This window comes from Physeter macrocephalus, chromosome 20 (assembly GCF_002837175.3).
Source record: "Physeter macrocephalus isolate SW-GA chromosome 20, ASM283717v5, whole genome shotgun sequence".
NCBI classification, from domain to species: domain Eukaryota; kingdom Metazoa; phylum Chordata; class Mammalia; order Artiodactyla; family Physeteridae; genus Physeter; species Physeter macrocephalus.
Window position 1 is genome coordinate 115,911,612 of NC_041233.1, and position 13,578 is coordinate 115,925,189.

The 13,578-nt window shown below is 35.6% G+C and overlaps 1 protein-coding gene across 3 annotated transcripts in view; it reads right to left on the reverse strand.

The window, feature by feature from the left end:
* VEGFC (vascular endothelial growth factor C) overlaps positions 1 to 13,578 on the reverse strand; it is a 91,200-nt gene that overhangs the window by 27,284 nt on the left and 50,338 nt on the right. For all 3 annotated transcript variants that reach the window (XM_024115802.1, XM_055080832.1, XM_024115803.3), the window contains exons 2-3: positions 1,788 to 2,001; positions 153 to 343 (exon numbers count right to left, since the gene is read on the reverse strand). In XM_024115802.1, coding sequence (XP_023971570.1) covers positions 153 to 343; positions 1,788 to 2,001 — 405 coding nt within the window. The remainder of the gene's footprint in view (positions 1 to 152; positions 344 to 1,787; positions 2,002 to 13,578) is intronic.

A 13,578-nucleotide genomic window follows, 5' to 3' on the forward strand; every position in this document is an offset into this window, starting at 1 on the left:
GGGTGATGGTCTACCATGGAAAGCACCAACTACTGGGACGTTAACTTCGCTCCCCAGAGACAAGACAAGCAACTGTGAACGGGACTAAAGCCCTCTGAAGGCCGCAGGGACAAAGGCGCCCGGGTGCAGGGCTCGCGCAGAGCCCGGCCTACCGCCTTGCTGAGGTAGCTGGCGCTGGTGTTCGTGCACCGCTGGCCCTCGCTGTTGCAGCAGCCGCCACATCTGTAGACGGACACGCACGGAGGCTTGAAGAAGGTGTTTGTCGCTGCTCCGAACTCCTTCCCCACATCCACGCACACCTCCCGCGGCACGCACTGGGTCTTCCTCCACTCAGTATCGATACCTGTCGGGTCACAGGGAAGGCCGTGAGTCGCACCGAAGCCGCCAAGGCAGAGACACCCACAGCAGTTGGAAGCCACTCACGTTTGATTTCAGAGTGAAGAGTTAAGTACAATGCATAACTTTAGAGGAATAGTTGATGGGATCCTACATCGCCCCGTGAATTGGAATAGGATATAATCTTTTACAGAGCAGCTAAAGGTATTCTCAAAAAGAAAAAACAACTAACATCTAGACGCTTTCTCAAAATGACATTAGAATATTGATTCTACGGCCCTTATGTTTGGTTTTCTTTACTTAAGAAAATGAACATTTAATATACAGATGTTTATAAAACCCGCAGAGAGAGACTCGTGCTCATTTGCTATCATACGTAGCATTTTTGACATCTCAGAGCAAACATAAACGTGTTTAATTTTTCTTTTTTAAACTGAGATGTAAATGAGATGACGGCTTTGGTTTCGGATTCAATTCAAAACTCATTTTCAGGCAGGCGATCTGGCAACCTCGGTAGCATCCTGGTGATAGGTATTTGAAGTGAGAGGGTATTTTCCAGCAACTGGGGCATGCATTCTGAACCTAAGCTTTTTCAGGAAAGTCAAAATGTCCTAGTCCTTTCACGCTCTCTCTTGGAATTCTGTTCCCAATGAGTCAGTGCTTTACCTATAACACTGCTGACTCTTTAAAGACTGCATTAAAAATGATGTACTTCTTAAATGTTCTAGTTTATTTTCCCCCTATTTCCCCTAAAATAAAGTTTTTGGGAAAAAAAGATATAAACTACTGGTTAGTCAACCATAAAACCATTTTGCTTGTTTGCTTTTGTTCTCAAAATAATTTGCAATCTCAAACCTTTATAGCAGTTAATATCCAACAAAAGGAAGGAGTTAACGTTTTAAAAGTGTCCACCTATTTATGCTATGGCATTTTGTGCAACATCATAATGTTTTGTGGCTGTAGCTTTACCAAAGTCCAGCTCTCAAGCAAGTTCCCTATGAAGCAACACAGAAACAAGTAGCGGTTGATAAGGTGATTTTCGATGATTTAGAAATTAAACATTTCTATATCCAAAGCTAAAGAAAATTTATGTGCAATTATTTTTATGATGCAGAATGTTTAAGTGATTAAATTGGTATAGCGTGTAAAATTTATCTGTACGTTTTAAAATTTTTTCCGATGGGACATCACCTCAATTAAAAAAAAATTACAGTGTGTTGATATGCACGCACCTCCCTGTCTTTATTTTTCTAGAAATCATCTTAACCACTCACAGTGAAATCATAAAATTCTGTATTTTGAAAATAATTCTTTATTTTCTGTTGTCTTATTTACTTTCGGCCCTAAAGGTATTCAGTGGTATTACAAATGCTGAAATTAAAGGACCAGATTGACAATTTTCACTGGGTTGATATATGAAGCTTACTATATATTTTCTTTCCCATACTTACTTTTTAAGATCTCTGCATTATAGTGTGCTGCAGCAAATTTTAGAGTCCCTTCTGTTCTCGTATTGGCGTTGGCCTGTTCTTTACTGTGTTGCCAGCCACCTTTCCTTAACTGACACTTGTACATTTTCCAGTATTCAGGGTAGAGCACAGTCATGAGTTCGTCTACACTGGACACCGACCGCAACTGCTCCTCCAGATCTTTGCCTGCATAAGCCTGTCAAAGAAGCATGCAAGGTCGGTTACTTGTCAGATTAAGGGATTTGGAAACAGATGCACTAGAAAACCTTTAGCCTTGCTTTATATCTGTCTATCTATCTATCTATACAAATAAATATATATATATATACATATGTAATATATGCATTAGAAAACCTTTAGGCTTGTTATATATGTATAAATATATATGTATATATATTTATATATGTTATATATGCTAAATTTCTATTAAAATATTATTAATTTTCCCCAAATTAACTATTCTTGTTAAAATTACCTTCATCTTTTAGTTTAAATCAATACCACAATTAAAATGAAATTAAACACCACAATCAAAATGTAAAATACATACTTAGTTTTTAGGACAGAAAAGTTTGAGACATAATTTTTAAAATAATTTCTGAAGTAGCTTGTTTTATTTATAGTTGCTTTACCAAATTGGCTAATGTGTAAGTTAAAGAAGTTATTCAAGCTTCTATTACCCTCCAACATAAATAAAATTAAACCAAAATCCACTCTAATGCTTCGTTTCATTTTTAGTTATCAGCATCAATAAAATACAATTCAGCAGGATGCTTGAAATTAGGAATCTCAGTTTATGGAAACTATCTTAGAATAAATAATCACATGAAGAATGGGATTTCAATAACAGAATCACAGTAAGGGTTACATTTTGGCAGAACCTTCCAGTATTTCCAAAAAACCTGATCACCAAGATTTGTTCTGCTATGAAAAAGACATGAAATAGTTCAGAGAACATTAATTCTGCTGATAAGTAGTTAACTGTTTATATAAGTGTATCCAATTAAGTAGAGCATTCCAAATTATGTCCATACCTAAGAAAAAAATAGGTTTTTTTCTAAATTATGCCTTGAAATTATGGGAAAATGGGACATTGTTTAACTTTATCTATCTGCAAACTGATGTACGTCATCAAATGTTTGTTTTCTATTGCCATGGTTATCCCAGCTTTAAGTCTAAATATGTAATTAAATACTTTGGACACTGGTTCTCAAAGTTTAGCTGCATAGGAATCAATCTGAGAGCTGTTAAAAATGCAGGTACCTGCCCCCATCTCCCCTGCCAGGCATCTTGGATGACATCAGAAGGCTACATTCTAACAAGCTATAGATTTCCCTTTCTAATTTTTGAAGTGCAGAATTAATATATTTGCTTTAAAAATCAAAATACAATTAAATTGAAAGTCGTTTCACCCCTATTTTTAATAATCCAAGTTATTCTGATGTAGGTGATTTTTGTACTACATTTCGAGAAACATAATCTAATGTAGTTTTCTTACATTATTACAGAGTATCCTAGGCAGTAGATTATGAAATGTGTTCCTTCCTATTAGATAATAAAACTGGCTATGAATTTCAGTGTTTTCCCCTTTCTTAATTTATTGTGTGAATTGAGCATATCAACTCATCTCTTTAGGTCTATGTTATAAAAATATTATATTAATCCATGACCTTCTGGAAGATACAGGATGAGTCTTGATATGCCAGACAGTTATACAAAATATAATTCTACTGAATAGATGGAGAGTGGGGTGGAGAGGAGATCTTAGCTTAAACAAAAGTGACAAAACATCCCCACACAGGTTCCCAATTAAATGTGTATGAAATATTTATCTCAGGAAAATCTCACATGAGACACAAAATTCAAGAATCAAAAATGTTTCAGAAACTAAAAGGATTACTATTGGGGAGAAAGATGATAAAAGTACATGGGTATATTTGCAGTCACTTCTGCCTGGAGGAAAATGTCATAGGTGGGGTTCTGTTTGCCCCTGTTTGCGTGAATAGCCCTTGAACACATGGAGCAACGTGAGACTGTGTAATTGCTGGGTCCCTTGGATTCTTTTCCCCATGACTCAGCTGGAATCAAAGCCAGGTTGTGACCTAAACTGATTACATGAATCTCACACGAAACAGGCAGGAATGTTCCCTCTACCAAAAGGAGCTGCAATACAACGTACCAATGTTATATGACACAATGAAAGGTACACACTAAACTGTTAAGAAGAAAGATAGTGGTGAAGAGGGGCTTTCATTTAAGTATTATTTGAAGTTTCATGGCAAATCACTTTAGTGCTTTAAAATTTCAAAAGGAAAATAACTCTAACAATAATTATATCTGTAAGAGAAAACAATATGTTACCCAACAGAGAAATAGAACAAAAACAACCATATAATTCACAACAGAGAAAACGCAGTATAAAAAAAATGAAAAAAAAATACTAGGAAATAAAAGTTACGCTATTTACACTCTTAGGTTGAAAAAAGGCCTTTCTAAATGTGAATATAAAAATAAAATGTAAACTATCTTTATGGTAGAAAAAACTGCAAACAAAATAAAAGACAAAAAATAAAGTATGAAAACTATTGGCGATACACAGGACAGATAGAAAAGAACTAACATTCTTAAAATATTGCATGAACATGTTAAGAAGAAAACATAAGCAGACACTTCAACAGAAAAATGGGCAAAGTACTTAAACTACATATTCACAAGGAATAAATACAATTAATATGTATTTTGTGATAGCAAAAGTGAAGGAAACTATCATCCCTTTCAATCCTGGTGAGAGTATAAATTTGTACAGCTCTTCAAGGAAAATGTGCCATTTCAAGTTGAAGGGCCTTAAAAACAAGCTCCATTTTAGACAGCTAATTCACTTTGGAATTAAATTTCCTATCCAACAGAAGTAGTAACATAATTATGTCAGAAACATGTACAAATTTATCATGAGGCTGTCTACGATAGTGAATATAAAAAACAAGCTATACAGACAATAATTAGGAATTGATTAAATAATGTACAGTACAAACAGAAACTAGCACAGAAAGTAATGTCACTATAAAATGATGATACAGATATGTAACTCAGACATAAAAAAAGGTTCATAATATAATCTATGAAAAAGGAGAATATACAACTTATATACAGTATACCTATAACATAATGTTCATACATGCAGTACAATCTTTTCACAGAACAATATATCTGGATAGATTGCATATATGTGTGTATATATTCTCAAGAGTAAAAGCTATGCAGCAAAAAAATTATCTTCTCCAAATTGCAAGATTAAGGTAATTATTAAGTCTTTATATATTTCTATATTTAAAATTTTAAATAATGAACATACATAAAATTTTATTATCAAAATAAAAATTTAAAAGTAATCATCTCTAAGCATATGGAGAGGCTATAGTATTAGCTCTCATTTCAGCCTTTCATTTACTCTTCTTATATCTGCATAGAACATGCTTTTGATAAATCATTTGATGTAAAACAACCACTGGCAAAAGCAGAAGTTATCATAGACAAAATGGTATAAAAATAGCTTAACACTGTGCAGGTGATTTACTTATTCCCATTAGACTTTACTTATCATATTTGTGTGGAAGAAAAACAAGCTGTAGTATTAGAAGATCCAGATATTCATCTTGGCTACAGATCTTATTTTAATTGAGTAACATTAGATTTCATTTCTCTGAACCTCATTTTACTCTGTAAATGGCAATAATGATATCTTCCTCATAGAGTTTTTGTGATGATTCAAAAAGACTTTGGATATGGAAGTATATTATACATCTTGTAGTCAGGGGTGGGATTACTTGTCATTTTAACATCTTTGGGGAGCAAAAGCACAGTACAGAGACCGTGTTTTTAGATAAACTGAGTCTTGAAGTGTAACTGTGAGTACTGTACCAGTTCTGGCGCAGAATTTATTTAGATCTGCCTTCTGCATTTTTGTTCTAAATGAACAGCAACCTAGAAATTGAGCTTTGTCAGCACTATCATCCTGTTCTGGGAATCCAGGGAAGATCAAAATTTTGAGGATAAATACTATCAGCTAACCATGGCACATTCACATTTATAGCCTATTTTGAAGAAGCTGAAGAGGTCCCAGTAACCTAGAATGAGTTCTGAACCAGGGACACACCAAACTCCAGGAAGAAGTTCTACAAAGTCAGATTCTTTGTCAATGCTTTCTTGGGTCTTTATGTTCACCAATGTTTTCCAGAATGTTGAGGTCATTTTCTTGAATATTATATATTCCTTTTATTTTCCAAAGGGATTTGGTGTGTCTTAAAATAGAAAGTGTCTTATAAATGGATATTCAACTGTAATAAAAAGCCTAAAATAATCTAAGAATGGATCTAATTTTGCATTCTGTCTTGGAGTGATCAATTAGGAGGTTACAGTAACTACTCCTATGTAACTTCAGCAAGTATACATTTGCAAACAGTAACCTAAGTGTACATTCACTGGAAGATTTTGAGATGCTATGGAAGTCAAAGCTGAGAGTGCAACGTTGAAGGCAGGGAGCTATATACAGCCAGGCATAAACCCCTTCCGTGGTGATTCATATACCTAAAACATTCCCTTCTCACTCTGCCAGGAGAAGGATGAAGTAAGATATCTGATTCTAGAAGTTACATGATGAGAAAGAGCTTTGGGATTTCACCCACACTCTGCAATTCTCTCTGGTTATGAAGAATCATAACATGAAGTGAACATTTGAGGTGACCCCAGTCTCTGATCACTAAATTTTACCCACATAGTGTGTAAAAATTAGTTTTCCTCTTGCTGCTCTGTGTTGACTAGGGGTTGTTCAGGTGTAGGGAGAAAACAAAAGTGCACATAGGTTGCCCTTCTTCCAAGACCAGAGATAATGCAGACAGTCAATGAGAGGTGGGAAACCATAGCACTCATCTAGCATTAATGTTAACAATGGTCCTGGATTTGTCAATGAGTGGAAATTAGCTGTTAAAAAACCTACAAATCCAATGTCAACAGTCCCTTTGAACAACAATCTTAAGTTAATTGCTATGCTGTATATAAATTTGGCACTCATTTAATAATTTTATGAAGTAGAAAATTAATGGGAAGATGCACATTATTAAATTATGGAAAATTTCCTTTCACCTAAAAGCATATACTCATCAAATATTCATAATCAGAATTGAAAGAATGGGCAAGAGTCCATCAAAGAAAGGTTTGATCATACTACTATATTTTCAGGAAGTGACCGAAAGGGTAATAGGTAAATCTGGTTAGTTGTCTAATACGTCTATATCGGTGGAAGAGGGAGAAAAATTACTTAATATTCTAACTGGAAAAGAAGGGATGTTTGTACTTATCTTAAACTGTCCATATGCCATTTAAAAAAGTCTGGCTCAAGTAATGTTATATATTTGAAAGAAATGTACATTTTCATGGACAGCTTCATAAGATAAGGCAAAGGGAAGATGACTTGATTAAATTACCAGTTTAATAAGATAAGAGGGCTTCCCTGGTGGCGCAGTGGTTGAGAGTCCGCCTGCCAATGCAGGGGACACGGGTTCGTGCCCCGGTCCGGGAAGATCCCACATGCCGCGGAGCGGCTGGGTACCGCAAAAAAAAAAAAAAAAAAAAAAAAAAAAAAAAGATAAGAAATTTACTAAAAGCTTGAAAAGGAAATATTTGTCATATTATTCATCACATACATCATCTCTTTGTCCTAAGAAACCAAAATATCAGTAGGCATCAAACATTATAAGGCAGTTATCAAGACGAATAGCTTTACACTACCATTGGGTTTTCTTCCTTTCTTCTTTGAAAATAGGGTCTAATCCAATCATCAGAATAAGTGGTTACTGAAGTTATTTATTCTGCCCCTAAAATAGCAAAGGAAATTGCTTATTCATTCCTTATTTAAGAATGGCAGTTGTAAGACAGATGAACTTGTGGGTCATTCTGTTTCCTTCAGCTAACCAGCCATTCTGGGCAAATTTATAAATTGTAAAAGTATGTTCTAATTATTTAAACCTTTTTAAAGCAAAATTTGGGCTAGGTGGCATAACGGAGAGGGGTTGGATTTGAGAAATCTTCCAATACATAGTTATAAAACTCACTTTTAAAATCATCCTTTGGTAGAAAATAACAAGTAACTCTGGAAAATCAAATGGTATCCTTCTAAGGAACAGAAATTTGTAAATGTTTTACATAACCTTAGCAAATCATTTTACCCAGGGTTTCAGTGAAGGTATCAGAAAGATTCTTTCCCCCACAGGTCACCCATCATGCATGTCTACACCAACCTGATGTGGCACAGATAGGTAACTCTGGAAGCAGGTATGTACATTTTAGTTTAATATTGGAAGTTTTTAACTGGAAGTTTTAAGTTTTGATTTAATTTTTGCCTAATCCTCTGACATTTTTATTGTAAATATTGAAAATAATGCCATACTAAAGAATGGGCTCTTTAAAATCCATTATTGAGAGCATAAGTTATTTATTTTTAAAAAATAAAAGTTACTTTTTTGGTTTACCAAATATATGAATTAAATAAAAAGTCAAATTTTATTTCATCAAAATCTAAGTTAAATAGACTCCTAGAAAATATTTTAAATATTTGTTTTCAATTACGTTATTTTTGAGACAACTTTCTAATGTCAACATAGACAATCTGTCATGTCTGCATAATCAACGCAATGGTCAAGATACTCTATACACACTGATTCCTTGCACTGAACACTGAAAACCACTTGCTTGTGTCTTATTCTTGAATGGAATTGACTTTTTTTCCTTGTAGAATGGCAAAATAGTCTCAAAAATATTAATTCCATCCTTTTTCCAGATATGATCACAAAAATAGCACCAGGTAGGTGAAGCCATAAATAGTGAATGCATTTACTGACTACTAAAGAAATGCTAAAAAACTAAAACTTATTATTTAAATATTCCTATATACATATTGTAGAGCAGTAGCTCTCAACCAGGAATGATCTCCCATCCCCCAGGGTCATTTGGCAAAGTCTGCAGATGTTTTTGGTTTCAGAGGTATGGCAGTGATGCTACTGGTATTAGTAAGTACAGGCCAAGAAGGCTGCTCGATGTTCTAGAATGGACAGGACACCCCCCAGAAAAGAAATACTCAGGCAAATGTGTCAAGAGTGCTGCTGTTGGGAAACCCTGCAGCCAAGTAAGAGTGGACTTTGTCATTTATTAGCCTCTTAGGAACACACCAGAAGGTTGGAAATTTGCATGAATTTCACCTTGTAAAATCCCTAGAGACATCAGAAGGAGTGAGTGAACGGGTCTAAAACACCACCAGCAGATAGACTTAATAAATGCAATGTTCTTAGGGACGTTTACTTATTGGCCGGGATGCCATTATTTTCCTTTTTTACGTAGACATTTCTTAACAGCTTTCCTTTGTTTTCCAACAAGAAGAGAATGTAGCAGTTTAAACACAGTCTTCCTAGGTAAATAATAAATTCAAAATGCTTCATGATTGTTTTCCTTTGATTGCTTATAATTTTCTTCTGCTGAAGATTTAACTAATTTCAAAACAAGTTTTACATATTTTTTCAAAGATGCTTATTCAGAAAACTATTTTGAAATTTTAAAAATGTAATAGGTCATAATATTTCTTTTTAGTAAAATTTCTTTTCTTCTTTGGTATTTTAAGATCAATTTATGTTAATGCTATTTAATATTACTATGAAAGTAATATTAACAATGCTTTTTCAAAAAAACCTTTAATTAATGAATCACAAGGACATAGTTTGAGGGATTTTTTACAAATTGAATAAACCCTTGTAATCATACTCAGATCTAGTTACAGAGCACTGACCACATTCTAGAAACTTTCTTTGTTCTTCTCAGTTATAACTTTCCACCAAATGTTACCATTTTGTTACATTTCTACATTTCTGCTTTTTACCAACATAATTGGTTTTTAGTCTTTTACAAATTTTACATAAATGATATCCTACAGCATACAATATTTTGTGTTGGGTCCTTTTTCCCAGTCTCACGTTTTTGAATTCCTCTTTGTTGTATAAAGCAGTTGATGTCACTGCCATCTTGTTTCCCATTGTATGAACTTACGCAATTTATCTCTCGTCTGTACCTACTTGTCTTTTGATGGACAAAGTATGCATTTGGGGGACTTCATAACTAGAAACAGAATTGACAGTTCAGGAAGTATGCATTTATAAACATGGCCAAACCATTTTCCAAAGTGATTGCACCAGCTTACAATTTATACTTCCGAGGGCTGCTCCCTGGCTCCATGCCCTTGCCAACAACTAGCAGTTTTTAAACCTTAGTCACTCTCATAGGTATGGGATACTAACTCATTGTGGTTTTAATGAGTAATGCTTGGAGGACTGATGACATTGAACACTCATTTTATTTGGACACTGGGTTACCACCCTCTCTTAAGACGTGCCAATTAAAAGGTTTTGATCCATTTCTGTTGGCTGTTTTATTTGTTGTTGATTTATAAGAGTAAGATGTATTCTGGATACAGGTTCTTTGTCAAATATGTGTATTGCAAACATCTTCTTCCACTAGGAAACTTGTAATTTTACTCTCTCAATGGTGTTTTTTGACGAAGTAAAATTCTTAATATTAATGATGTTTGAACTTTTCTTTATGGTCAGTGCTTTTGGTGTATTTTTTAAAAATCTTTACCACAAAGTCATGAAAATATTATCTTATGTTGTCTTCTAGAATCTCTATTATTTTACTTTTCAAACTTGGACCTACGATTAACTTAGACTTGATTTTTTAGTATAGTGTGAGGTAGAGGTCCTGATTCTCTTTTTTCCCACATCTAATTTTAATGAAAAGCCCATATTTTTGCCATAGCACTGCACTAGTTCCTTTGTTGTGAATCACGTGACTATTTACATTGGGTCTGCTTTGGAACTTTCGTTCCATTGGTCTTTTTTCTTTTTTTAAAATTTATTTATTTATTATTTATTTGTTTTTGGCTGTGTTGGGTCTTCGCTGCTGCGCGCGGGCTTTTTCTAGTTGCGGCGAGCGGGGGCTACTCTTCATTGCGGTGCGCGGGCTTCTCATTGCAGTGGCTTCTCTTTGTTGCGGAGCACGGGCTCTAGAGCGCAGGCTCAGTAGTTGTGGCATGTGGGCTCAGTAGTTGTGGCTCGCGGGCTCTAGAGCGCAGGCTCAGTAGTTGTGGCGCACGGGCTTAGTTGCTGCGCGGCATGTGGGGTCTTCCCGGACCAGGGCTCGAACCCGTGTCCCCTGCATTGGTTTACATTAGGCACTTAAGGATAGCAATAGTTTAGTAATAGTAGTAGTGGTGGTAATAGCAGCAAACATGTGGGCAATAATTATATTAAGGGATATTCATTAAACTCCATAAAAGGTTCAGTTCTCAAAGCATACTTTAACATTAATTCCTATTCACTTAAAACCTGTGTTCCTTGTGAAATCTTGTGTTCTCCCACCATGTCTACACAGTACTTAAAATCACATAATGCATACACAGAGATACATTTCTAACAACATATCTAACTGAATTCTGATTTTTCTAGGACAGATCATGTTTTGTAGAACCACACATATATCATACAGAATAACACTAAGAACATGTGTTTGGAGCACAGATATACCTGCGTTTGAATCTCACCTTCTCCACTTACTATGAGTGTGACCTTTGAGGCTCATTTTCCCCTGTGAAATATGACGACTGCTGTAAAAATGAGCTACTTTGAAATAAAGTATGTAAATAGCCCAGTGCTTATTTATAGTAGGTTTTTCATAAGTGTAGAAAATGCTGATATTAATAATACCCCAAGCCTCTGGTTTCCCATTTATAAATATAGATATTAAAATGTATCGTGCAAAGATTCTGTGTATGTAAATAAAACAGTATTTGGAAAGGTAAAGCACATAGGAAGAAGGCTGGTACACTAAGCAGTCACTTGTCCCTAATAAGATGTTTAAAATAAATACCAAAGGGAAAATTTTATGATTTTACAACTTTTACTGAATGACTACTCTGTGCCAAAGACTGTTCTAGGCATGCTAGTTATAACCAAGGTTTCTCCTTTCATTGAGTTTACCTGCTAGAAATGATATATAATTTTTTGAGGGCTGAGAATATTAATTATAAGATCCTCAAACTTGTTTTTTTCCAAAGAATTTGCTAATTTTAAGGCATACCTGTTTTGTATATTGCAATTAATTCCAGATTAAATTTTTTGTTCCTTATGTGCTTCTATGTCTAAAAGATTCCAGATTATTTACCAAAGTGTCGGCGGGGGGTGGTGGAATTTGTTGCTATGAAACAATGTTGAGTAAAGCAAAGTTGACTTATTTAACCAGAAGTACTGTGTCTGAAAACACAAAAATTTCATTTTGCATTTTTACTAACCTTTGAGCTGTTAAATTTCTCTTTACAATTAAAACCCATTCAAGGATTTTTTTCAAAATAGCAAAAGCATAAATTCTAAGCATGCTTTTATTTATAAATTCATTTACTCAACTACTTATTTTTCTTTGGTACTGATTGTGGACCACAGTTGCACTCTGGCTCTGGAAGGGGTGTGTGTGTGTGTGTGTGTGAGAGAGAGTGTATGTGTGTGTGTGTGTGTGTGTGTGCGTGTGTCTGTGTGCCAGTGTGTGTGAGAGTGCATGTGTGTGTGTGTGGTGGGGTATGCTGAGGATACACACTCAGTAGGTAACCGAGCTAGAAGAATGATAAGCGTCTGCTGCCCCGTGGAATTCAGGGTTTGGGATCTGGAATGTTTTCTGGGGGCAGTACCTCTCAGTTTTGGGGGAACCACAGCCATTCCCTTATCAAGCCAGGTACTCCTAGATCCCCAGCTGCTTACTTTAGAAACAACTCCGCTCAGCCCTGATGAAGTTCTCAGTAGTCTTCCTTAGTGTGTTAGCCAGTGTCAGAATAAGTCTTCGTTTAACAGAGCTCACCACCAGTTCGTTTATCCCATGCTGGTTTATTCCCATGCTAATTTCAAACCATCTCCTCTTACTTCCATTCCCTCATTCCTGCATTCAGTGGACAAACCTACCTCACACTTCGTAAAGAAAATAGATGTTAAAGAGCAACTCAGACACAAAACGAGTAAAATGCTTCTCCTCATCCTCTCCAAAGCTAGCAACTCTACAGGTGCTTGGAACCATCCTGTTCTAGCAACCCTACTCCTCTTGTTCAGCCTTTCTCTCTCTCTCTTTCTCTCTCTCTACTGTAGTGTTCGTATTAGCATAAGAAACTGTGGTTCTCCCAGATTTTAAAAAATAAATACAAACAAAAGCATCAACAAGCAGAAGAAAACCCTGTGGAAGTCCACATCCCTCCTGAGCTATTGCCATCGTTCTGTTCTCCTTCACAGCTTCCATTTGGGAACGTGCTGTCTACATCTGTGCTATTCCTACCTCCTAATCACTTGTCAAGGCTCCCACAATTAACCCACTGGAACTGGCTTCCCATAGCTTCTGTGCGAACCCTCTGTACCCCACCATACTTCACCTCCGTTCTGCGGATCAACTGCTCTTATTCCAAAACCATGTGTTCTTTTTCTCCCTGAGTCACACTTTTCCGCTATTCCTTCTCCTTTAGTGGCTGTTATTATCAGTAACCTTTGCTGACTTCTCTGACACATAATCCTGAATGTTTCCGTTCTCAGGGCTCAGAAATAGTTCCCTTACATCCTCCTTACACTTCTTTCTGAGTATCCTCATCCATTCCCAACCCTGAAAAAATGATTAGGTTTCTCAAGGTCTCATTCTTAACATATCTAAA